This window comes from Mustela putorius, unplaced genomic scaffold, assembly GCF_011764305.1.
Source record: "Mustela putorius furo isolate JIRA1106 unplaced genomic scaffold, ASM1176430v1.1 tig00000275_pilon_pilon_pilon, whole genome shotgun sequence".
In the NCBI taxonomy this organism is placed as follows: domain Eukaryota; kingdom Metazoa; phylum Chordata; class Mammalia; order Carnivora; family Mustelidae; genus Mustela; species Mustela putorius.
In genome coordinates this window covers 22,109,090-22,135,695 of record NW_025421341.1, presented here as the reverse complement: position 1 = coordinate 22,135,695, position 26,606 = coordinate 22,109,090, and the positions used below count along the sequence as shown (strand labels likewise).

At 54.0% G+C, this 26,606-nt stretch overlaps 1 protein-coding gene across 8 annotated transcripts in view; it reads left to right on the top strand.

Annotated features, from left to right (window-relative positions):
- Positions 1-26,606, top strand: part of TNS1 (tensin 1) — a 198,720-nt gene that overhangs the window by 12,140 nt on the left and 159,974 nt on the right. For all 8 annotated transcript variants that reach the window (XM_013061545.2, XM_013061546.2, XM_013061543.2 and 5 more), the window contains exons 2-3: positions 7,546-7,660; positions 18,797-18,834. In XM_013061545.2, the coding sequence (XP_012916999.2) occupies positions 7,546-7,660; positions 18,797-18,834 (153 nt within the window). The remainder of the gene's footprint in view (positions 1-7,545; positions 7,661-18,796; positions 18,835-26,606) is intronic.

Genomic DNA, 26,606 nt, shown 5'->3' with positions numbered 1-26,606 from the left:
TGCTGAGCAAGGCCGTGAGGCAAACAGGGGAGAGGTGATCCAGCTCCGGAGACTGACTCTGGTGCTGAGTGCTGGGCTCCCAAGCCTCCGTGTGCCCCTCTGTCACAGGGGAGGAGCTCAGTCAGTGAGGGCCTCCTGCCCTCCTCCCTCCGTGGAGAAGCAGGGCTGCTGAGAGTCAAAGAGCTTTCATCTCAGCCTGGCATCTGTGGCTGGTGAGGGGGGTGACCCGTGTCCTTTCCCTGAGGGCAGGCCGGTGGGCGTGTTGTATGATTACACACGGGGTAACTGAGGCCAGGCAGCAAATCCATTCAGTTCGCTCCTTCAGAAGTCGTTTAGGGATCGCATTCTTCCAGGTCACGGAGACATGGAACAGAAGTTCCGGCAGACACGGGCTCCCTAGTGCACACATGAGTGACAGATGACATGAAACATAACCCATGCCTCGGGGTTTGCTTACCAGGTGCCAGGCATTGTCTCAGAACAACCTGTGGGAGGCAACTATCATCAGCCCATTTTACTTATTAGTAAAGTGAGGCAGACGGGGTTAATCCACTTGCATGGGGCCACCTGGCTAACAGGGGAGGAGCGGGGACAGTCAGGTGCATAGAGGGCTCCAATGGGGCACCAGCAAAGTGGGACCAGGAGAGGAGGGGGTGCCTGAGGGTGAGGTGGGGGTGGGGAGTTGCTCAGCTTGAACGGATTCCCCGGGGAGGATTCCCCGTGGAAGTAAGCAGACACATCCAAAAGGAGGGACCTCCTGCAAAACAGCCCGGAGTCCTCACAAAAGGGAAATCAAAAGGTGGCGTAGCGGTCTAGATGAAAGCTGAAGGAAACCCAGCAAGGAGACGTGGTGCAGGGTCCTGATGGATGCTGAGTCCCAGAGCAGACCCAAACCAAAGACCCAGCTGTGATGGACGCTAATGGGGCAAAAGCGGGAATTCGAATATGAACAGAATCTTTGAGAACAGTACCCTTGACAGGGGGTTTCCTGCATGTGACCCTCACGGCGGGCTTGCTGTAGGGGCTGAGGCGGGAGAAACCACGCAGGCAGGAGAGGCACAACATGAGCAAACGGTGAATCACGGTGATCGGAATATGCATGCTCATCCTTTCCAGCGCTTTCAAACCCTTCAAAATGAGAAAGAAGGCAGGGGTGGAGACTCTGAATCCCGTGTGCAGTGTAGCACAGGGGGAGAGGATCTGGGAGGATCTCCCTGGGGGCATGGGGCTTGAGGGTGGACCCCCAAGGACCTAGAGAGGCTTGGCAGGCTGAGAGGGAGGATGAACATTCTGGGAAGGGGGAACAGCAGGGCAGAGACTCAGAGGTGGACACAGGGTGGGGAGCTGGGGAGCAGGGTGTGGGGTTTGAGATGCCAGGGTTGCCGGGGCTGGGTATGGACGGAGGCTGCTTCCCCTGCGGGCTTGAGGGAGGGCACATTTCGTCTTGAGTACCTGTGTAGCCATGGAAGGCCTTCGGGTAAGTGGGGGTGTCGGTGATCCCACAGAGCTGTGCTCTTTGGAGGCTGCATAGATGCTGTGTGGGGAGGAGGGCCTCGGGGTCGGCGGCCCAGGAGACTGTGGCAGTGGCTGTGGACAAAGTGACCCGGCCTTCCACAGGGCAGACATCCCGGAATCAAAAAGCACAAGAAGGCTGAGAGTGTTCGGGAAGCAAAATTCAGAGTCTGGCAGCTAGTTGGATTGGAGGGTGGAGGGCTGGGAGGAGTTGGGGGTGACTCAGAGTTTTCCACCCGGGCGACCAAGAACACCGGCAGGCCCTTAGCTGGCTAGCAGATTGGTGGTGGTGGTGGGGGGGGGGCGGTTTAAGGAACTTTGGTGTGTATGTGAGGGGAGGTAGGTCTGGAGGTAGCTTGCACTTGAAGTGACTGGGGTCTCCCAGATGCCAGCCTGCGGCTTCTTGGGGGGTCCGAGTCTTCCCCACAGAATTGACAGCTGATGCCAATCACGTCCTTGTGTCCCCACCCAAGAAGACAAGGCAGGGAGGGGTGGATGGCCAGGAGGCGGGGATAGCACCGACCAAGCGCCTGCTTTTTGGTGACTTTCTTCCCCCAGGCTCACTGGCCTGCAGACGTCTGCCCTCTGGCCACATCATCTGGGGGCTCCTAGTGGGGGTAGGGCTGGGGGAGCTCCTTGCGGAGGTGGCCCGAGGCCTGAGCTGAAGGACCTCTAGGGCTGTGAGTCCCCTTTCACTCAACACCCCCACCACACTCTGCCCCCATAGGGCAGGGAGGAACCGACAAACAGCCTTTCCCACCCCAGGGCCCAGGACTCCCGCCAAAGCTGTTCTAGCCAGATGTGCCACGCCCCTCTGGATGGAACTGTCTGGCAGTCTGGCTTGGCTGAATGGAGGGTGGGAAGGACAGGATCCCCCTGAGGCCCCGGAAAGCCCTTGGATGCTGGGTGGGGGTGCTTATCACAGACTCCGGCTCTGGGCTTGGAGGGTGGGGAGGAATGAGTTCCTGGCTAGGACCCCTTCCCTTCTCTGGGCTTTGGCTCTTGAGGGAGGCAGGTCCTGCCATGGCTGTGCCTCCTTTGCCCGCCAGGATCCCCCAGGTCCTCTAGGAGCTAATCCAGCTAAGACGGGTCGGGGAGTGCTTTGGGAGGCTGGCTGCCACTTGTCAGGAAAACATAACCAGTGGCTACCCCTGAGCAGAGCTTTGCCTTTGTGGGCTCGTTCCCGTCCTCTACCCGCGTCTGCAGAGTAACCCTGGGTGAGGGCCATGTGGGTATCAGACACCTCAGTTTCTTCTTCGCTAGGATTTTAACCTCAGGTTGGTCGTTGGGATGCTCTTGTACCCCCTTGCATTGAACCACACGTCCTCGTGGCTCCTGCGCCCTGAGTTTTGCTTTGCCTTGAATACTTCATAGATCATGTCTGGTGTCCGCTTACAAGGACAGTCCCTTCAGATACTGGAAGATCTAAGACTCACCCACCCTAGACTTTCTCCTCCAGCAGACTGGTACCTTAAGCTCTGTAAGTGACTCTTTCGATGACTTTGCCAGACACCCTGTCTTATAGCAGGACAAGCTAATGTTGCCCGAGGAGGTCACAGCCTGGGGCCAGTTGCCTGGAGGTGGCCTCCTCCCTCCCATCTCACTCCCCAGCCTCTCGTGGAGGGCTAAAATCCCAGGAGGCTCCCCTCTCTGTAACCATGAGCATGTCCCACCCCAATTCCTGCAGCCCCTTGTGTCAAAGTGGCCTAATGTTTCCCCTGCTCTTTCTATACCCAGACTATCTTGTCCAAACCCATCATTTTCCTTTGGGGTCTGTGAGGCCCAGAGAAGGCCACTGAAGTCCTCTAGACTCCCATCCCAGAGTTCCTTCAGCAAGAGAGCCAGAATGAGGTGGGGGGAGGGGCAGGAGTGGGCTTGGCCTTGGCCTACAGGCTGCTTAGATGAGTGAGGGTGGAGAATGCTTCTGAGACCCTGTTCCTGTTCTCCACGCCCGTGTGTGGAGAGTTTGTAAACTCAACATTTATGAGTTTGGGCAGGAGGTCCCAGGGGAGAAGTCTGGGCGTTTGCTTGTCAGCCTGGAAGTTTCTGCCTGCTTCCCATCTGTTCATTGGGCTGCCAGGAGCCTCTTTTGGGGGATTCCACTGTTCATCTATACTTTGGGGAGAAGGCCTCCTTCTGTGGGCTTTGGGGGCGAAGAGCTGGATTTGGGGTATAGACAGAGAGGTCCAGGGGCTCAGCTGGAATGGGGAGTTCCGCTTGACTCCACGGATTGGGAGAGGCAGGCTTGGGGGGTGGCTGGAGTAGGCCTGAGAAGTTTGGATTATAGGGCTTCCTGCCTGCCTCCTTACACAGGCCTTAAACGGAACCCCAAGTCCCTTTCCTGCACCTCCCCCCAGCCCAGGGCTGGGCTGCTGCCGTTGACTTTAGGCCCAGCCCCCTCCCTGGAATGTCTAAGACCAAGATTATTTGGAAGGCTGCCAGGCAGGGCCAAGCCGGGCAAACAGGGGAGGTGAGACTTCAGAATGGTGGGGGCTCACCTGTGTCTCCCGATGGGCTGGGGGACACTGAGTGAGGTCTAGTGCAGGACAGTGCCCAGCCCTGCCCCTGCTGCCACCCTGCCCCCACCCTCTGCGGAAGGTGGAAGTATAGCTCCTAGGACCCAACACTCCAGACCTGCAGGTCCCAGGCTCTGTTGCCTGGTTTAGCCACCAGGGGGCAGTGCCAGGCTCCCAACTCCACCGCCCACCGCTCCCTCTACCTCTGTCTGTCCTGGGCTTTGTCTCTGCTGGGGCTGCCTCCCTGTCATCTCTGTCTGCTTGTCTTCTCTTTGAATTTTGAGCCCATCTCCAACTTCAGAAACGTTGCAAATATAGTGCAAAGAACTTGTTTTCCCGAGCTGTTTGCGGGCGAGTTGCTGATGTCCTTTACGGGCTGGGGGAAGAACCCAGTGCCAGCCAGCCCCTGCCTTTGACCGCCGTATCTCCTCAGTCTACGGCCATACCACCCTGAACGCGCCCGATCTCGTCTGATCTCGGAAGCTAAGCAGGGTCGGGCCTGGTTAGTACTTGGATGGGAGACCGTATCTCCTCAGACTCCAGCGGTCTTTCTCATCAGTCTGGAAATCTCAGACTTGCCTTGACTTCTGTGACCTTGTCACTTCAGATGATCACAAGCCATTTAATTGGTAGACTGTGCCTCGATTTGGGTCGGTCTGATGTTTCCTCATGATTACATTCCACTTGTCCCTTAGGCAGGGACATGGCAGACGTAGGGTCCTGTTCTCCAAGCTTCCCCTCTGCGGGGCACGATTTCCATTCACCCCGTTACTGGTCATGTTCGCTTTGATCCCTTGATTAACGAGGAGTCTGCCAGGCAAAGTTACTTTTTACCCCTTTGTAATTTAGAGCCGTGGCGTGGTGAGGGTCTTTGAGATATGTGAATCTTCTGTTTCTCATCAACTTTGAGCTTTTTCACTTATTTCCCATATGGGCCTGGACTCATTTAAGCACTATTACCATTCCATATTGTGATGCTCAAATCTGCCCAGGTTTAAAAGCCTTTGGGGGCCCATTCAAGCTGGCGCCTGTGTCCTTTTGTCTGTCTGCTTCTTTGATTCTCCGGTTCCCTTTATAGTCTCCGTGTGTTTCTGTCTAATTTCTCTTATTCTCTGTGTGTGCTGGTTCGTCTCTGCCTTTCTTTGCCTCTGCCTTATCTGGGTCTTCTTTCCTTCCTCTTTGACTTTCTGTTGCTTTTCTACATCCTTCTCTGTTCCTCTCTCTCTTTATCTGTGTCTCTCTGATTCTTTCTGTCTGTCTGTCTGTCTCCCTTTCTATCTCATTGCCTCTTTGTTTCTCTGGCTTTCTGTCTCTCTCATTCTGTCGGTTTTTCGCTCGTGGCTCAGCTTCTCTCTTCCCTGGGACTCCCCACTGCAGTCAGTGTCTTCCAAGAGGATTCTGGACATACTGGGTTTGCGGGAGGCTGCCTCCCTCCCTCCTCTGAACACACAAGTCGCCCCCTCCAGCCCCAGCCCAGAGGCAATGGCGCAGGGTATGGGGAGGGAGACTTGGCAGAGAAGAACACTCCCTCCCCGGGAACTGCAGGGTCTGTCATCAGCTGTGTCTCTGTGTGTGGCTATGCGTGTAGATGGGAGTCAGGACGCTCTGGGCCCCGGAGAGGGAGAGAGCGATGGAGCTGCCAAGGTCTGTGCTCTGCTGGCCCCTGCTGCTGAAGCTGGGAAATGAATCCGGTTGGACACCACGGTGGGGTCCCCTGAAGAGGCATGGTGCTGTGAGCAGGGATGTCTTCCTGAACGGGAAGCTCCCCCAGCCCATGCCTGGGCTGAGGGCCGCAGAAGGAGGTAGGGGGTCTAAGCCCCGGTGGTGCAGGGCTTTGCGGTTTAGAGTGCGTTCCTGTACCTGGTTACAAAAGACAAACTATTGGGGCTTGAGGGTGTGGGGTCCAACCTTGCGCTGTCTAGAGTAGGAAACTGAGGCCGTGGTAGCGGTGGGCAGTGACTGCAGCAGGGGCTTACAGCCGGTCAGACCCAGAGAAGTCTTGGACCACCTGCCCACCTCTCATCTCATGTGTGTGGTTGGGCTAGTTTTAAAAAGGAGATTTAACCAGAACGCCTGTGTGGCTCAGTGGGTTAAAGCCTCTGCCTTCAGCTCAGGTCATGATCTTGAGGTCCTGGGATTGAGCTCCGCATCGCATTGGGCTCTCTGCTCAGCAGGGAGCCTGCTTCCTCCTCTCTCTCGGCCTACTTGTGATCTGTCTGTCAAATGAATAAATAAAATCTTCAAAAAAAAAAAAAAGAAGAATTAACAGAGCAATATTTTCTTTCTCTTTCTTTTATTCTTTTTTTAAGATTTTATTTATTCATTTGACAGACACAGATCACAAGTAGGCCGAGAGGCAGGCAGAGAGAGAGGGGGAAGCAGGCTCCCTGCTGAGCAGAGAGCCCGATGTGGGGCTCGATCCCAGAACCCCGGGATCATGACCTGAGCTGAAGGCAGAGGCTTTAACCCACTGAGCCACCCACGTGCCCCCAGACCAATATTTTCATAATGCAAAGAACTGCAAATAAAAATAAAGACGGCAGAGGCTTCTGGGCTGGGGCCCCAGGTGGTAGCAGGAGGGTAAGAGAGAGCAGGGGGGGTCGTGGCATTCCGTGGGTAAAGAGGCTAAGGACCATCGCCAGTAGAATGGGTAAAGGAAGCAGCAACTCTCACACGTGGGCTACCACACAGCAGTGAGCCATGTGGCTGAATCCCACAGATGAACCCCGAGCTCCAGACGCCAGACACAGGAATGAAGTTCACGACGCAGTGAAGTTTCAAACTCCGGCAAGACGAGTGTTTGCCCATAGAAATCACAATAGTATCAGGGTGCCTGGGTGGCTCTGTTGGTTAAATAGCTGGCTCTTTTTTTTTGTTTGTTTTTTTTGTTGTTGTTAAGAGATTTTATTTATTTGAGAGAGAGAGAGACCACGTGCACAAAGGGAGAAGCTGACTCTCCACCGAGCAGGGAGCCCGGTGGTGGGGCTTGATCCCAGACCATAACCTGAGCCAAGAGCAGATGATTAAACCACTGAGCCACCCAGGAGCCCCGCATCTAACTTTTGATTTTGACCCGGATCATGATCTCAGAGTCTACTTGGGATTCTCCCCATTCCCCCTCTCTGCTCTCCTCCCGCTCTCACACACAAATAAATACATAAATAAGATCTTTTTAAAAAAGTCACAATAGTATTTACCTAAGGGGGCTATTGACTGGGACGGCTATGAGAGAGTCTTCTGGAGTGTGGTGACATGGCGTACGTGTGTGAAATTGTATTGAGTAAGTCATGTGAAATCAGTGTCCCCGTATGCCGCCCACCTCGGTGTTTGGGTTTGGGTCCTGTTCAGCTCTCTTTCCTGGGGCATCTCCTCCCAGAAATAGGCTCAGGCCTGTCACCCCTGAAGGGGCTCTCTCACCTCTTGTTTTCCCCAGTCCTGGCCCACTTATCCCCGAGTTCCCCCGGCTCCTTTCCCGGCCTTGTGCCCAGGCCTGATCACTGTGCCTCTCCCCCCACAGCCAGAGGATCTGGAGGCCCCCAAGACTCACCACTTCAAGGTGAAGACCTTCAAGAAGGTGAAACCCTGTGGCATCTGCCGTCAGGTCATCACCCGCGAGGGTTGCACTTGCAAAGGTGAGCAGCTGGGCAGGCTACGGGGGACGGGAAGTGGGTCGTTGGGGGAATGAGGTGGCCTGGGACCTGGGCGGATGTCCTTGGGGTCCTGGCCAGGGGGGCGTGGGGGGTGGTTGCTGAGCATCTGAGCATCTGAGCACACCAGATGACGAGCTTGTGGGCGTTTGTGGTACGTGGCAGTGATGGGTGGCATGGAGATGGCATATGGCCTATGCGTGGATGCTGGGGCCTGTGGCAGGTATACGCCCAGTGGTGTGTGGTGTGTGGTTGGCACGTAGTGAGCGTGTGGACGGCGTGTGGAGGGGGTGTGAGTGGGGTGCGGCCAGCCTGTGGGTGTCGTGTAGCTGGCACGCACGTGGGGTGTGGGGATGTGTGGGTGTTGTGCGGCGAGCACGTGGATGACCCGTGGAGGTCCCGTGATTGGCACGGGGATGGGGTGTGTGGAAGGTGTGTGGGTGGCGTATGCCTGGCACTGGGAAGGGCACCAAATTTAGGGGTGAGTTTAAGAGTTTAAGAGGCCCCAGCTCAGACCGGGGTGGGGTTGGTGGCTGCTGGGCTTTTTCAGTCTCATGGGCTTCTGACCCAGCCTGGGGTCTGGCTGCCACTCTTGTCAGAGAAATCAGTGTCTTGCCCCAGATCGCACCGTAAAATCAGTGTAAAATCAATGGGAGGCCCCTGCGCCTGATCGCGGTGCCTGATGTCATCACTCATCCAGTTGCCCTGCCAGATGCCTTCCTCCCCTTCTCCATTGGCAGGGCCTCCCAATTTAGTTTGAGCTTCTCTGCTGCCAATTCCGGCTGTCACACCTCTCACCCGGAGGGCTGACTGCAGCCCCTTTGCCTCCTGACCCATCCTCTCCAACCCACCGCTCCTCACCCTCTCCCAGCCGGACTCTATGCAGACCTAGTTCTGTCTGTCCCTGGGTTCAGCCTTGGGAGCCTCCCCGGCCCCCAAGCCAGAGCCCTGTCCCCTTCCTTCACTGTGAGGCCTGCCGGCATCCACCCCTTGCCAGCTCTCTGACCCGTCTACTCCTGTCCCCCAAGTCCACACTCAGCCCAGCTGCACCCTGCTCGGCTCTTGCATAAACCAAGTGTGTCAAACATGCCGAAGGGGCCAATCTTGTTCTCGCCCTGGGCCTTGACTCGCGTGGCTCCACCTGGTCTTTCCCCTCCACGTCCTCCTCCCCACCCCCAAGTCTTAGTGGGGCTGGGAAGCAGAGTAATTATCAAAGCCTTTTGTATCACAGCGCTCACAAGGCTCTCCTGTGGTGCTCACAGCGTGGGGCAGGGGTGGTGCCTGTGTCACCCTCGATTTACAGAGGAAGAAGCTGGGGATCAGTCCCTAAGACTCTTGCCAAGGCACACAGCTGGCTGGGTCTGAGTGGGGCTGTCGGGGTGCGCTCCCTGGGGGTGGGAAGTCTTCCTAGACAAGGAGTTTCAGCGGCACAATGGAGTGGGGAGTGGGTGGATAGGAGCGTGTGAGTGTGTGCGAATGTACATGTGCAGGACATTCTAGGCACGTCCCGCTCTCGGCAAAGGGTTAGAGGTTAATGGTCCTTCGCTGAAGAGCTGGGATACCCAGATGGGATTTAAGCGGCCAACAAGGCCTTCTGCAGTACCCAAATTCGCCGCATAGTGTCACCCTCCTCCCCAGAGGTCCCACTAGGACGGGTGGTGGGTCAGCGTGGGGAGGTGGGAGGAGTCAGGCCAGAATTGCTGGAGGCGGGGCTTTGCATTTTCCTAGCGTCACTGCCCCACGTGACCCCGCCCCCTGAACCTGCTGAAGTTCACCCGTGAGCGTCCCCCCCAGATTCTTCCTTCCTCCCCCAGCGTGCCTTCCCTTCACCCCAGCGACCGCTGGCACTTCTCTGATAGGAGGCAGCACAGGGGTGGGGAAGAAGGAAGTCCGGCACTCACTGTGACCTTGGGCACACATCTGTGGCTGAATTTTCTGTGATGGTCTGTGGTCCTGGGTTCCCCTGGGTCTGTGGTCTGTGGTCCTGGCTTGAGGGCCTGGGTTGAAGAGGGGATGTGACCCGTGGGACTGGAAGGCTCCCGAGGTGAGACGCGGGTTTTACCTGGTTGGGAGCCTGGCCCTGCTGGTGTGAACCAGAGTGGAGGGCAAATGGCCAGTGGGCTGCTGGGCTGGTTTGGCAGCTCTGAATGAGTTACTGAGAAGTGGAAAGCAAGCCAGGACTAAAGTCCAAAGGCACCACCAGGTGTCAGCACTGGGCCATGGAAGGGCTGGGGTCTGGGGCCCAGCAAGGGAGGATTGAAGACTCCCAGCTCTACAGGCTACGGTGTGGCTTTTCAGCAAGACCGTCAGTGTCACCTGGCCTGAGGTCAGTGTTGGGGTCACTGAACTAACTGGTGGGCGACGCAGCAATGAGCCGACTCTCTGTGCTTTGAAACCGGGAGGTGGCACAAGCTGGATAGATGCTCTTATCCATCCATCCATCCATCCATCCAGGGCCACAAGGTATGCATTGTTGCTCCCTGGTGAAGGGGGTGATTGTGGACTAAAATCCAGGTCATGTTTTGTTTGCCAAGCCCAGGGTTTGCTGTGCTCTGGTTCCTTTTCTGGGGCTTCAAGTCTGGGGTTACAGAACCCTCTGGATTCGTGGCTGGGGGTGATGAGGGGCAGAGTGTCTGGAACATCGAGGCTGTCAATTCAGTCTCCACGGGGCTTGTGGCACCGAGGGAAGTCCTGCAGGCAGGGGCAGTGAGGACAATTTCCTAGAACTAGAGAAACTGGGGCGCTTGTCTGCCTGAACTAAGGTGGCAGGACATTCGGGCGTAAGTGTGACTGATAAACAGGCCAAGAGGTCACTGTGAGACGGCTGCCAGTCTTCTCCTTCGCTGAGCCCGCTTCCTCCTGTGTGCTGTGGGGTTAATAATAAACCCTGTCCCGGGTCCCTGGGCAGGTGGTGACTGTGAGGAACACGGAGGTTCTGTGTGTGGCTGTAACACGAATGCTGGCGTTAGGGACTAAGTGTCCGTGTTGGGGGAGACGGACGGATGAGACAATGGCAGGAGAGGAGGCCCGGGCCTCTGTTAGGGGTTTGGGCTCTATTTGTGGCCCTGCCACTCACAGGCTGCGTGACCTCAGGTGAGTTATGTCACCGCTCAGGACTCCGTTTCCTCAGCTAGAGAGAGTGGGCTGGACAAGAATGGCACTGAGGGCCATATGGGGGAAGGGGAGATCTGGAAATCTCCCTGGTTGGAGTCTGTGAAGGCCTGCTAACTGTCCCAGTGGAGGTGGCCGCTTTACCTGCTGCAAACACACGTGTGTCCATCTGCTGATCGTGAACTGTGCACCCTCTGGGCCTGATGCGGAGCCAGGTACTGGAGCCAAGACCCAGCCCCTGACCTGAGAGGCAGACAGGCCACCCGACAATCACAGAAAATGGCAGCAAAACTGACAGAGAGGTGTGTGTGAAAGGTCCTCTCTGACTTAGCAGAGATTTTCCTACCAGGGTTCATTAGGTAAGGCAGATGTAGGCTGAGTCTTGACGGATGTGTAGGAGTTCCTCCGTTCAAACAACGGGTTTCTCACAGATGCTTGCGGCAGTGCTCTAGGGAGGCTACAGCCTTGCCAAAGGGCTCTGGCCTCCTGCTAGGCTGAAGCCCAAGGGAAGAGACCACAATGCCAGCTTAAGAGCCCAAGGGCTGCCATCTAGGCCTGGATTGGGGGGGGCAAAGCTTAGATTACTTCTCTTCTCAATGCCTCTGATTGACCTGGAAGATCGGGGAAGTCGTCTGCTGTTTCCCCCAAGGGGGATGCACTTGGGAAAGATAATTAGGCAAATTATTAGGCAATGGGACAAACCTACCCAGAAGCCCTTACCGGCTGGATGTGGGGAAACCTGTTGCAGGGAGCTCTTTGTCCTCTTGTTACTTCACTGGGGACTCCAGCTTCTACCCTCTGCCTGAGGACCTCTTTGGGGGTCATTAGAGGCAGCCTGGTAAGGTGGGAAGACCCATGGGTTCTAGTCCTGGCTTGCCATGGCCCGGCTGTGTGAGCTTGGGTGAGAAACTTAACCTCTCTGGGCCTAGCTTTCCCATTTCTCTAAAGGACAGATTGGACTAGATCAGAGGCTCTAAACTCATCCAACAGACCTGTAAGGTTTTTCTGGACACGATTTAGGGGTCTGAGAAGGTAGGAAATGGGGAAAACTAAGGGGGAAGGCTTGAAGGGCTGGGGTTCTGGAACTCCTGTACACTTTAATCAGAACAGCTCTGGTTTTAGAGGTTAGACATATTGGGAGGCAGAATGGATGGTGGTCTTGCGCTTAGCCCAAATGTCCTGGATTCGTATCCCAGCTCTGCCCCTTACCAGTAAGAACTCGAGCAGCCTGTGTCACCCGTATGAGCCTCAGTCACCTCTCCTTTCATTTTTTTTTTTTTAGATTTATTTATTTATTTATTTGACAGAGAGAGAGAGATTACAAGTAGGCAGAGAGGCAGGCAGAGAGAGAGAGAGGAGGAAGCAGACTCCCCGCTGAGCAGAGAGCCCGATGCGGGACTCGATCCCAGGACCCTGAGATCATGACCTGAGCCGAAGGCAGCGGCTTAATCCACTGAGCCACCCAGGTGCCCTCACCTCTCCTTTCAAATGAGACACATAACACACCTCCCTCCTCAGGTTACTTCGGGAATTAAATGAGATAATATGTACACATAAAGAGCTCAGATCAAGCATTTAGTCAATGTTGACCAAGATCAACGAGGTTCCCCGTAATATTCCATCTGCATAAAAGTTTGAAAACTACTGGATGGGAACATCAAGGTTTCTTCTTGCTTGAACTTCAGAGCCACACGGCACCCACACCCCTGGCCATGCCCTGAGATACCTTGTATTACTTGGGGTACCCCAGAGAAACAGAACCAACAGGATGTATGGATGGATGGATAGATAGATAATCTATTTTAAGGAATTGGCTCATGCAATTATGGGGACTTGGCAAATCCAAAATCTGTGGTCAGGCTAGACACCCAGGGAAGAGTTGCACTTCAGATTCAAAACCAGTCAGCTGGCAGAGTCCCTTCTTGCTTGGGGAAATCAGTCTTTGTTTTATTCAGGCCTTCGACTAATTGGACGAGGCCCATCCACATCATGGAGGTTAATGTGCTTTACTCAACGTCTGCTGATTTAAATGTTAATCTTATCCATAAAAGCCCCTACCCAGAAACATCTAGGATCATGCTGAACAACTATCTCGGTATGATAGATAGCCTACCTGAGCTGACACATCATAGAAACCGTCACACACCTCCAGGCCAGGCTGTGGAGATAAGTGGGGCAGGGAAAGGCTGTGAGGCTGTGCACGCAGGTGGGTGGTTGGGCCAGTCTCTCTGCCAGCTGGAGAAAAGAGTTGAGGCCCACTGGGGGTGTGGGCAGTTCCTGCTGGGGTCAGGTGCACACCGAGGCTATGTGCTCATTTTCCGAGCTGAGGCTGGGAGGAAAAGGCCATTTAGATCCCAACAATGTTGGCTTCCTGTGTTCCCGGGAGGGCAGGAAGCCACCTCAGGACAGAGTCCCAGCAGCCCTGCGAGGCAGGAGCCGGCTCAGAATGGGGTTGGGGGGGGTGCGGTTTTCCATCCCAGCAGGTAACCTGTGGACCCCTCCACACTCTGAGGCTCTCAGCCCTGCCACTGGCTGGGCCCTGCTGGGCGGGGATGGGGGTGCATACTGACACCCATGGGCAGAGATGAGGCTCCTGGGGCTCTACCAAGCTTTGGTTTGACAGGATCCCTCCCCAGGGGGCTTCATCTTGTGGAGTCATTGGCTTACGAGGCCAGCCTTCTGCGGGAGCCAGGGGACCAAGGTTGGGTGGGTCCTGGGATGTGTGTCTGGGGAGGACTCAAGTGCGAAGCCCAGCAGGATGGGAAGGCGGCGTTTTCTTGCCCTAGTTTCCCCACAATGAGGAGGGGTACTTTGCAGAGTGGGCCTCCCTGTCCACCGCAGGCTCGGTGTTTCATAGAGTCTGGGATGAGTTCGGGGTCGGAACCCAGGCTTGCTCACGATTCCATTGTCGGAGGGAGGAAGAGACAAGTGGTGACTGGTGGAAAGACCAGTGGGTTGCCCCAGGCTCTCGCAGCGGGGAGATGGCTTGAGGATCCTCTGTTCTAGGGCTCAGCAGCTTGGGGACTTTCAGGGCTAATGTAGGCTAACTAACGAGTTTGAGTCAGCAGGGTGTGGTGGGGACCAGAGAGTGGGAGGTACTTGCTTCGGGTCACACAGCTGTAAGATGGTCCTCAGGACTAGAACCCGGTGTCCTGATTAGGAGACAGGGGCTCTCCAATGCTGATACCAGCTACAACCTTCCACAGAGCATCCTCGGGGCCAGCCACACACACGAAGTCCGTCAATTCTCACAACATCCCTGGGAAAGATGCTCCTATTGCCCCCATTTTACAGATAAGGAGAACATAGAGATTCAGAGTGGCTTACTGGTCCCAGGTCACAGAGCATGACCAACATCTGGGCTGAGAGCCAGTCTCCATGCAGCCAGATAGGAAAGCGGGTACATGGAGAGCTGGACCAGGCTGGATCATGGGTGGTGTGTGTCCTGAGACACTCAGAAAGCACTGGCCATGGTCCACACTGGCCCTCTCCCAGCAGGGGCTGGAGCGGAAAAGTGGGGCTCATTCACCCTCTCCTGTGGCTCTTCCATTGCCCCAGAACATCAGCATCGGTCCCAGTGGTTTAGGCTGGGAAGAATTCTTCCAGTTTTTAAATTTACATCACATTTGTTGAGCCCCATCTGTATGTCAGACCTTGTGCCAGGAGGAGGGGCAGGACACAAAACTGCCAGGTTGAACAGGACCTCACTGGGAGCAGAGAGGAGGGAGGGATCATCTTTGAGTGCCTGATTATTCAGGGAGGGACATTTTTGAAACGGGTCTTGGAGGATGTATATGAGTTCCCCATTTCAGACATACTAGATTCAGTGTCCTTTGGGGGAGTTCAGGATGGCAGATCTCTTTTGGGGCAGTGGCTGGAAGAGGCGGCAAGGGCGTTATAAGTGTGCTGAGGGGCTGGACAAGACCGTTCTAAGCAGGAGTGCAATGTGGTCAGTTTGCACTTGAGAATGGCCTGTGGCTCTGTGGATTAAAGGGGGCGGGGAAGGCTGGAGGAGAGACAGGACCCAGGGAAGATTAATTGGTCTGAACTGGCAGGAGGTAGGGAGATTGGACAGTCTCTTTGGAGTTACTTTCTGGGATATGATGACTAATTCTTGGTAGGGGGAAGGGAAGGGAAGAAAGAATTTCAGAGATGAACATGCCTGTTCCTGGTGTGCAAGGAAGGACTGGGGAGATGCCTTCTGGCCTCAGTGTCCAGTATCAGCCTTTAGCCTCTTGCTTTCTGAGGGGTCCTGGGCTCTGGTCTTTGTGTTGGTTATCTGGAGCCACACAACAAATTTGTCCCCAAACTTAGCAATTTGCCACAGATATGAAATTATGATCTCACATGGTTTCTGAAGGTCAGGGTTTCATGTGTGGCTTCATGGGTTGGTCTGGACCTCTCGCAAATGTAGTCAGGATGTCAGCTGGGGTCATAGTCATCGGAGGGCCTGACGGGGACCGGAGGGTCTGCTTGCAAGGTGGTTTGGTCATGCGCCTGCCGAGTTGGCACTGACTGGTGGTGGGGGACCCGAGCTGTTCATCATGTGGGCCTCTCTATAGCATCGCTTGGGGGTCCTCACACATCCTGGGTGGTACCTGGCTTCCCCCAGAGACAGTGATTGGAGACACCAGGGCTGAAGCCACCATGCCTTTGATGACAGAGCCGCAGGAGTCACATGCCAGTGTTTCTACAATATTCAGCGGGGTACATAAGCCAGCGCTGTTCACTGTGGGAGAGGATGACAGGAAGGCGTGCCTCCAGGAGGCAGAAAACACTGGCTGCCGCAGTTTCCCTTCCTGGAGCACATTTGAATGTGCCATGGATCTGGAAAGTGGGAAGCCAGCAGAAAGTGGCATGCCCAAATTCCATGTGACAGCAGGGGAACTGCCAGTTAGAGTAGGAAATACTGCCCCCTGGGGGAGACCGGAGAAGGGTGGCCAGACTAGGGGGCACCATTCCTGGAGGGCGCTTAGTCCAAGAGGGCCTCTCTGGGGGTGGGCATGGGTGCTCCTAAGGTGTACAAATCCACCGGCAGAGCTGCTGGGAACCTGCCACTTGAGTGGAGTTTGAGGAGCTTTTGTGTTCCGGGCTGGGGCCTGGGGAAGGTCTTCCTTTGCTCCCCACTGGAGAGCTCTCAAGGGCACCCTCTGCATTCCAGCACTCACGGAGCCCTCGGCTCACTGTACTGCAGTTGCCCAATGATCTCTCCATCTGCCCTCCACCCAAGGGCATTTGTTGAGTGTCTGCCCACTGTGCAACAGGCGGGGCTGCCCCGGACGGTCAAGCAGGCTGTTCACTGCCAAGGGCACCTACCCGAGAGAGCGCTGGAAGCAGCCACGCTTTGCTCTCCAGACCATGCACCCAGGTACAGAGTTGGGTCTGCCTGGAGAAAGGGCACCTTCTTGCCATTTCCACAAAGATGCTGCATTCAGCTGTGCATCCCAGGGGCTGGATCAGAAAGTGTTCTAGCTACTGGGGATTTGGTGTGAATGAGACAGGCATGCTCCCTGCCCTCATAGGTCTAGTGTAGGGAGGCAGACTTATTCATAAGCGAGCAGTAGTTACCCATGTTGACTTCAGACTGTGAACTGTATTAAGAAGGAAATTATCAGGGTCTTGCCGAGAAAGAATATTGGAGGTGCCTAATGTCATTTGGTGGTTAGGAAAAGGCTCTTGGGGGAGATGGATGGCTTTCAGTGGATTCTAGAAGGAGAAGAAGGATTTGGCTTGGTGAGCAATGGACAGACAGCTGGGGTGAAAAAGAATGGTCCAGGCAGCCAGAACAGCAAGTGCAAAGGCCCTGAGGTAGGAAAGGGTTTGGCGCATTCTATCAACTGTCAGATACTTGAAGTTGGAGTCCCAGAGGTCATTGTGCTATTGGTATCTTGACTGGGGTCAGTAGGCCCAGAGTGGACACTTAGGAAATGCTTTTGTGATGGATCATGAAATGTTGGGGGCAGGCAGGGTATGGCTCAAGGGAAAGCCGAGAGTGGGGTGGGAATGATTAAATGGGGGAACACATAAACTCCAGGGGAGATCTTCAGTCAGGTCCAACTCCTTAATCATTTATTAAGCTTCTACTGTGTACCAGGTATTGTGTAGTGAGAGAAAGAGAGAGAGACAGGTCCTTCCTCTGAAGGAGCCCACAGTTATAGGGACCAAGGCGGTGGGGGAAATGTGCTCTGTGTGGTGATAGCTGTGAGGAGGTAGGGAACAGAGGAGGGGCCCAGGACTTATTCCAGGAGGGTTGGGATTTGATCAGCAGAGGAAGGGGAAAGGTCCTTCAGTTTGGAGGTAGTGGCCCAGTGGGGCGCCTGCCTGGTTGGAAGGGCCAGCCCAAGCCACATGGCCTGAGGCTTTCTCAATTCCACATTCCAAGGCCAGGAGAGAAGGCATGGGGGTGGGGCTGGGGTGTCTGGAGGGGAATTGCCATCCTGGGGTAGTAGGGGTGGGGTGGGGTAAGGCAAGAGAGAAGCAGAAAGGCTAGACAGATGGGCATGATTTGATTTGGGTGGCCAGGGGTGGGTATGTCCTGGTGTGGTCAGGGGTGCAGAAGTTCCCGAGCTGGCCTGGGTGGCTGGTGGGGTTTGGAAAGGCTTGCTCAGCAACAGCTGAGTCACAGGCCTGAGTTGGGGCCAGGACTAGGTTCTGGGAGAACAAGGTCCCAGGCAGGGCCAGTGGCCAAGGTCACATCCTAGACTTCCACTCCTACAGACCAATTAGAAGCCTTAGTATGGACAGCCCTCTTTTGGCAGCTCTGGGCCTTCATCTATGCCTCAGTCTCCCCCTTTTGCATTCTGCTGAGAATCAGGTTGGCTCAAAGCCAGAGAGGGGTTGGACGAACTGTAGATCCAAGAGGCCATGGCAGCGGGCTGTGGCCCAGGGCTGTGCTTGCCAAAGATTTGGGGTTGGGGCTGCTCTCCCCAGCCTCCCTGACTCCTACCCCCACCCCCCCGCCCCATCTCAGCAGCTAACAAGGTCAAGTCAGTGCAGAAGCTCAGCTCAGGAGACCCCTCACCCCATCAGTGAGACCTGGTGGGAGGGGAACCACCAAACCCCAGGGAGGGCCCTGGGGGTGGGGCAGGCAGGGCTGGGACATTCCAGACTGAGGGAACCCCATAGGAAATTTGATTCCAGCTTCTGGTGGTGGGAGGGCAGAGTTAAGTCTGCTGTGTGTGTGTGTGTGTGTGTGTGTGTGTGTGTGTGTTTCAAATGATGCACAAGGAGTTTGTGAGCCTGCGTAAGGCTCATCTATACGTGTGTCCGTGTCCAATGCCTGTGTCGCGCTGTATGCTGGGGGTGTCCTGTGAAAGTGTGTGTGCTGGTGCCCCTGAGTCAGAGGTTTCCCTGGGGCATGAGTATGAGTGCGAGTGTGTGTGAGGCTATGTGTGTATATATATGTGTATGTGTAGATGTCTGGCCGGGTGCAGGGGGTAGTGGTTATTGGTGAGTGTGAGTGTGCATGTGTGTGTGCACCCAGGTTCTCCTGGACCGTAAATTGGGTGTGTGCGTCTCTCTCTGGGGGAGAGTCAACGATCCGGGTTCCTGGGCTGCCGGCTGCCTGCCTGCCTGGTGTGTATGTAATGGGAGAACCCCCACCCCACCGCAAGCCCTATTCCTTGGCGCGGCTGCCACTGGGCCTGGGTCCCGGCCACCTCTGCCCCTGGCACAGATCCAGCAGGGGAGTAGGTTCCCCCCCCCCCCCCCCCTCCCCCTGCCCCTCCCCCCTCCCCGCACACGCCCCCCCCCCCCCCGGGGGCTCTGGCAATGGGGGCTCGGCGCCTCCGCGGCCCGCGGGTCCGCAGTCCCGGGCGTTCCCGCCCCGCAGGCTCCGGGGAGCTGCGGCAGTCGCCCCCCTCCGCCCCCTCCTCCCTCCGTTCCTCCTTCCCTCCTTCCCTCCTTCCCTCCCGAGAGCGGAGTGCGGGCGGGGGTGGGAGGAGATTTCGCCCGAGTTTCCATTTCATACCTCGCGGCTAAACTTTCTTTCTGTGTCTCGCCCTCTCGCAGTCTGCAGCTTCTCCTGTCATCGGAAATGCCAGGCCAAGGTAAGCGGCCGCGGGCCGGCAGGCTCGGCCGGGGGGGCTCGGGGACGGGACTGGCTCGGGTCCGGGACGGGAGCAGGGGGAGCCGGCGGGCCGGGGGCGGTGCCCGGGTCGTCCCCCTGCCCTGCTCTTTGTTTATGCAAAGCTTCGGGCCGGGAGCAGGCTCGGGTCAAGGTGAAGGCGAGGCCCAGGGTGGGGGGCCGCCGTGCGGGGTCTGAGCAGCTCCTGAAGGTGCCTGGCAGGGACCAAGCTCCAAGGGAGGGGACTTGAAAGTATTTCCCTTAGTTGGGGGAGGGGGCGCTGGTTCAGGGAATGAAGGAGGAGGGGGATGCATTTCATTTATCCCCTGGGCGGCACAGAGCCCTGGTTGGCCCAATTCAGGCAGTCTGGAAAAACTTGGGATGGAGGCCACAGCCAAAGGAGGCCAGTGGCGGGAAAACAGGATAGGTGGGGAAGTGGGGATGAGGTCGGAGGTCAGGCTTTCCCCGGGCACAGAACCTCTCGCAAGATCATCTCACTCTTATTATTGGCCAGGTGGCACTTTGGTCCTCAGTTTCCCCATTGGTGTTTCAAGGCTGGCCTAGGTGAGAGAAGGAAACTGAGGCAAGAAGGCTAGAGGGTTGGCCTGGCTGGCTTGGAGCCCTGCTGCATCCTCTCAGGCCTGGACAGAGGGGTGATGGGTCAGGAGCAGGCTTCTTAGAGTGCTGCGTTGTGATGGCTTATCTGGGAGGGCGGCTGTTCTGTCACATGGGCCAGCTTTCTGGAGGTGGAAATGCCGGGCCTTACCTGTCCATCTGCGCCGCCCGCCATGATGGCTCATCTTCCCCTGCCCTTGCAGTCCACCTTTGCTGTTCACCCCAGATCTTTCTGGAAGGAGTTCAGTGAATGGAAGGAGGAGGGAGGAAGTTTCAAAAGCATGCAGGGGGCAGTGGAGACTCAGTATCTGGTTCATCTCATCCTTTGCTTCTTTATTTGCCGAATGACCTTGGGCCAGTCATGCAACCTCTGTGAGCCTGTTTCATCCTCGAGGGGACGGGAATAAGAAGAGGTTATTATGAGGATGAAATGGGATAATGGGTGTGAAAGTGCCCAGGACAGTGCCTGACGTAAGGTAGGTGCTCCAGAATGGAGTAACTGGTCATTATCATCAACCGGTCACTCCAAGCGCCAAGGATTATTTTAGAGAAGGGTGCTCATGGAGCGGACAGATCTGCGAGGTAATCCATTTCCTCCCTGGAGACCTTGCTCAAGCAAAATCCTTGGTTTTGCTGGGGCCGTCTCCCCATCGGTAAACTCCAGGTAGGAGTGCCCTCCTAGCAGAAGTGCACAGGGCCTGGCTCACAATGGGCACACCTGGAGAGCTGCCCCTCCCATCGCCTTCTGCTTTTCTGGTTCTCGCAGCCTTGTCTCCCGTGGTGGGGGCGGGCAGTGAGTTTCTGCTTCTCCCTCCATCTGCCTCCCTGTTCTGTTCATCCAGAGCAGAGCTTCTCCACCCTTTAACCCCAGAGGCTGCGCCTTCTCGCTCCTCCCCTGTCTACTCCCTTTCTCTCTTCCCTTCTGCACCTGCTTCTCTTAATAACAATGAATGTTTGTACAGCGCTTTGGGCTTTAGAAGGCACTTCAGTGCATTATCTGACTTTATTCTTTTAATCCATTATGGCGTAAAACAGGCTAAAAGATCCCATTGTTTTATGAATAAGGAAACTGAGGCACCCAAAGGGTGAATGACTTTCCCAAGGTCTCCTGGTGTAACTCCTCACCATCTTTGTCCCTGGGCCTTGGTGCTTCCTTCTAAAGATCCCATCTTGCTGATGTTCCTTAATCTTTCTCTGCCCCTCCCCCTTGGCTTTCTGTCTCTTGCCGCAGCAGATGCCTTTAGACAGGATGAGGGAATGAACACACTGGCAGTGAAGGGTCTGAGTCTGGCTGAATGGAGGCTGAGATGCCAGAGGGGTGCCAGAAATGATTTCTGGGGGCATAACCTGCCTGGCAATTCTTGGAAATGCTGGGGACTCAGAATCTCCCAGGCTGTTGGTTGTAGCAAAATTCTGCTCTGCCTAGCCCTGGAGGACAGCCCAGAGGGTAGAGGTGGACTGGCAGGGCATGGCCAGACAGACAGAAAGAGCCTTTTAGAGGATTTTCCTCTATAGGAAATGGGATGCACTGGTGGCGTGCACTCCACCCAGCTGGCAAGTCTTTCCCCTAAAACCACAGATCTTACTACTGCCCTGCCTTTTCCTCCTGCTGGGAAGGGCGGTGGGAGCCCCAGCGCACACAGCAGAGCTCTGTCCTCTGGATTTTATAACCAGATCAACTTGGAGGTCATCTCATCTATCCCCTTACCTCTAGACAGGGCTCATTACACAAATGCTTGCTGAGCTCTTTCCAAGGGCCAGGCAGTGTTCTGGGTATATAAGACAGATAAGGCATTTGCCCTCATGGGATTGACATTCTCCTGGGGGAGACAGACAATAAGTATGATAAACATGCTATGAAGGAAATGAACTAAAGCAGTGTGTTAGAGAGTGATTAGGCTAACGAGACCCAGGAAGACTTTTCAGAGGAAGGATCACATGAGGTGAGACTCAAATGTTGATGTTCCTTGGTGACCTGGAAGTTGGAAGAGCAAGTGCAAAGGCTCCGAGGTGAGATGAGCTTATCAAATGCTTGAAAGAAGGTCACCTCACTGGAGAATAGTGTGCCCTGGAGCATTTGGAGCACATAGGACATGATCGGATCTCTGTTTTGAGAAGGCTGCTCTGGACTTGAGCAGGCACAGGGTAGGCTAGGGAGATGGGCCAGCAGGTTGCTGACATAGTCCAGGTCGGGGAGGCTGGTGGCTTAGTCCATGGTGCTTGTCGGAAAGGCAGTGAAAAGGGGCCAGATCTGGGATACATTCTGAGGTAGAGCCCAGAACTTGGCTGATGAATGAGATGTTGGGTGTGTGAGAGAGAATGGGTCCAGGGATGACTCCCAGGTTTTTGGCTAGAGTCACTGGGTGCACGTGGTTCCATTTACCGAGATAGATGGAGTGTGTGAGAAATTTCTAGGGAAGAAGGTGCCAAGTTTTCTGCTTTGCTTGATTTCTTATTTCACAGCTTTTTTCCCACATGCTGGGGATTTCTTGCATATGTGTGTTCTCTCCTGTCCTCTCAAACTCAGCCTGCACTGGTCACCCCTCTGGAGAGTGGGTAGTTCTGGATGCCTTAACATGCCACCTTCCGGACTGTTCTTGCAACATGAACCACGATCTGATCTGAGAGGGGCTGTATTATTTACACAGCAATAGGATGTAACAATCTCCCCCCAAAGTTAGTAGTGGAAAGCAGCCACAAGCATTTAGTATCCCATGCAGTTTCCATGGGTGAGAAATTTGGGAGTGACTTGGCTGGCTGGTTCTGGCTGGGGATGTCTCGTGGGGCAACAGTCAAGACGTCAGCTGGGACTGTGGTCATCTGAAGGCCTGACTGGTGCTGGAGGAGCTGCTTCCAAGTGGTTCATTCATGTGGCTATCAAGTTGACGTGGACTGTTAGCAGGAGGTCCTAGTTTCTTGCCCCATGGCGCTCTCCATGGGGCTGCTTGAGTGTCCTTACAACATGGTGGCTGGCTTCCTTAAAGTGGGTGGTTCAAGAGAGAGCAACGTGCTGGCCACAATGTCTTTTTGTCCTCTCCTTGGAAGACAAATACAGTTATGTTTACAGAATCCTGTTTGTTGTCTAGGTCATTGTCATTGACTATGGGAGGGACCTATGTAAAGACATGATTACTTGGAGGCAGGAATCAATGGAGGGGCCACCTTGGAGGCCGACTTCACGGATGCTCAGAGAGAGGGCCAGGTTGACCTGGCTCCTGGGAGGGTGGTCCTTGGCAGTGTTGGGAAGGGCAGAGAGGTAGGAATCAAACCTGTCCCTCTACCCCTGCTGCCTTCCAGCTCTGTGACCTGTGTTGTAGAGAAACAAATGCACACCAGCACACAGTAGGCGCCTTTCTCCTTTCTTGAACCACAGGTGAAGACTGGAAGGGATCTCAGGTATTCAGTGCCCAGTTCTTGCCACTGGGACCTGCTTGAGAGAAATGCTCCTTGCTACTGAGCAGGGGCCCCTGAGTAGATATGAAGTACCTGTTTAATTGCGCAAAGGAGGGCTGAGAGCTAGCCTGTACCCTCAGCTTCCAGAATAGTCCCTGACTCATAGTAGGGGTCCGATGAAGGAGTAAAGGAGTGGAATAAAGGAATGTTGAGGAACAAGAGGTTCCTATTTAGAGAGAGGCAGAGGAGTGGGGATGAGGGAGGGCTTGAGAGCGGGAGAGAAGGAGCAGCAAAATCATTTCGTAATATCCTTCCAAATAGCCCTCTGACCTTCTGACGGAGATTCACGCTCCATATACGTTTAGTCATTTACATTTTCTAGCGGGAGTATAACTCACGTACCGTCAAGTACACACGTCAGTAAGTTGGTACCTGTATATGAACTAGATCAGTATCTAGAACATTTCCAGCTCCCGGAAGTGCCCTTTTGCACCCCTCCAAGACAGTATCCCCTAAAGGAAATTTCTAGTTTTACTTCTGCCATCGCAGATTAGTTTTGCCTCTTTTTGAACTTCTTATAAATTGAATCATACAGTACATTTACTCTTTTTTTAAAAAAATGATTTATTTGTTTTAGAGAGAGAGAAAGAGCATGGAGGGGGGAGGGGCTGAAGGAAAGGGAGAGGGAGTCTTAAGCAGACTCCATGTTGAGTGTAGAGCCTGACATGGGGCTCGATCCCACGACCCTGAGATCATGAGCTGGGCTGAAACTAAGCATCAGATGCTCAACCGACGGCGCCACCGACGGGGCTATTTTGAACAGACGTGACTAGGAACTTTTAATCATCTCTGTCGACACAGAAATTTGTAATACACAAACATCTTCATTCACTTTCTCGGTTCTGTGAGGTGGGCTGGGCTCATGGCAGCCCCATTTTATAGATCCAAGACTGGGGCCTGGAGAGGGTAGCCGACTTGGCTAAGGGCCAGAGGCTTTCTATGCGATTCTGGCACTGCCCTAATCCATGGGTGGGGAGCAAGTGAGAAGGGAAGAGAGTGAAACAGACAGAGAGAGGGCTGGTTTGGGCACTGGAGAGTCACCCCAGTGGATGGAAATGCCACCCTCCAGTTCCTGACTGCGAATCCCTTGAAGGAGGCAGATCCGAGCCTCCTTAGTCCCCATCCGTCTGTCTCATGGGGTCTTTATCTGTCCCCAGTTGCTTCGCTCCTGTTGAGGGTTAAAATGGATGGTCCAGGATTTGTCTTCCACTTTTATTCCAGCATACGCACAGTGTGTATATATACACGGCAGATTTTCGTCCGTTTTGTGTTTCTTCTCGCTCCCCTGCTCTAGGATTCCACAACCTCCAGGTGCATTTTATCAAACTAGCTAATTCTCATCTGTTTTCCTATTATTTTAAAGGGAACTTGTAAATTTAGAGTTGTCTTAGATTTACGGAAAAGTTGCAAAGATGATCTGCGGGGTACCCACGTAGCCCACACCGTTTCCCTAAGCCCTAATATGTTTTTGAGAAATGTTTTTCTTGCTCTTGATTTGCCCTTGTTTAAAATTTTCATCCCAGATGAAAAATGCTGCTCTGTCCAGCAGAATGCTCATTCCAGGTCAGATATGAATGAAAGGAAGGTACCAGGCGACTGCTGGGCAGGCAAACTGTCCCCGCCTCAGCCTCCAGGCGGCTTCTACTCACCTCCTGTTTCTCTTTCTCTTTCTCCTTCCCGCTTCCCAGACCCTGGCTCTTCCCTGTCCCAAGCACCAGCAATTACTTGGTCTCCTCTCCTGTACCAGAGTGTTTAAATCTCATCCTTGAAGCTTGAAAGGAAAGGAAATCCTATAATGAATTCCCGCCTTTCAGTCTTACGACACACCACCTTTCCCGCTCTCTCATAAACACACCTGCTTATGTTTCCTTCGTGGTTGTGCTGGAGGCTTGGGGTACTCTCCTGCTCCGGGTTATAGCTGGACTGGGGGAGGCTCACAGCCCCAGGACCCATCCGTTGTTCTTTGGCCTTGAAGGCAGAGTATTGCGTTTAAATCCTGAGTGCATCCCTAATTGGTTGTGTGACCTTGGGTAAGTTCCTTAACCTCTCTGTGCTCCAGTTCCCTCCTAGGACGGGGATGAGAGTAGGACCTATCTCGCAGGGCTCTCGGGAGCACTGAGAGTGATGACCCAACTATATGCCACGTTCTAGATCAAGTGGTGAAAAAGTTGCCAATATTTATTATTTTATATTCTTCCTGCCTTCTAACTCCTGGAAGGTGGGGAAAATCTGAGTGACCAACACAGGGCAAAGTGTGGACTTGGCAAGATACTGGCTTATGTGTTTCTTCTTTTCTGTCCATTATCAAGAAGGCACGAGGAAATGGTGCAGGCAAATATGATGTGTCTTTTGCTTGTTTGCTTGCCCCAGGGCTCCTGAGATTATAGCAGTGGTCCCAAAGACTTTATCTATACAGGAGAGTCACTTAGGGCGGTAAGAGTTTGAATTTAGTTGCTTTGGGGCAAGATCAGGCTTTGGGAATTTTTAAAGTGGCAACCAGCACTGGGAATGTAAAATGGTACGACCATTCCAGAAAGCAGTTTGACCATTCCTTATGAAGTTACACACACACTTGCTGCCTGACCCAGCAAAGCCATTCCGAGGTATTTACCAGAGAGAAATGGAAACATGCCCACAAAATACATGAATATTCATAGCAGCTTTATGCACAATAACCCCAAACTGGAAAAAAACAAATATTCAACAACAAATGAGTGGAGAATCATGTGATATTGTGGGCTAGTGGAAAATGACCAAGCGACGAAAAGCAATGAACAGTTGTTGCACATGGCGTTGTGAGTGAATGTTGATGATACTGCTGAGGGAAGGAAGCCAGACACAGAAGCGCATGCTAGGTGATTCCATTTTTCTGAAGTTCTTGAAAGTCGGAAGCCATGATGGCAAAAAAGTTGATTAGTAGTTTTCTGGAACTGGGGGTGGTGGGAAGCTTGCCAGAGCGTGTGTGGGAAATTTTTTGGGTGATAGAAATGTTCTTTATCTTGATGGTGGTGATAGTTATGCAGATGTATACATCTGTCCAACTCCTTGGACTATATCCTTAAAAGGGTTGCATTTATTGTATTTTTTCTCTCTTGATAAAGTTGATTTAATGAAAACCTTGCCAGGTAAGTCCCCTTGGAAGCCAAATTTGAGAACCACTGGTCTACAGTTTCCGAAGACCCGTCTCCATCATTTCTCTCTTGGTCTGGCACTGACCATCCGTGTCAGAATCTTTTTGTCCCCTTGAAAAGAAACCTGTACTCGATAGCTATTGCTACTCAGTCCTTCCATTCTTTCCCCCCACCTCTGCCCCAGTTCTGGGCAACCAGTGATTTACTTTCCGTCCCAACATATTTCCCTGTTCTAGAGATTTCATATGAATAGAATAATAGAAATGTATGGCTTTTGTGATTGGCTTCTTTCGCTTAGCGTAATGTTTTAAAGACACATCCTTTTCGTAGCTGAATAATATTCTATCACGAGAGTCTACCACATTTTGTTTACCCATGCATCAATGGGTGTACATTTGGGTTGTTTCCATCTTCGATTATCATGAATAACGCTGTCATGAATATTCATGTCCAAGTCTTTCTGTGACTGTATATTTTCATTTCTCCTGGATGCCTCGAAAAACACAGGTATGAACTGCACAGGCCCACTTTATACACAGATTTTTATAGGATGGTA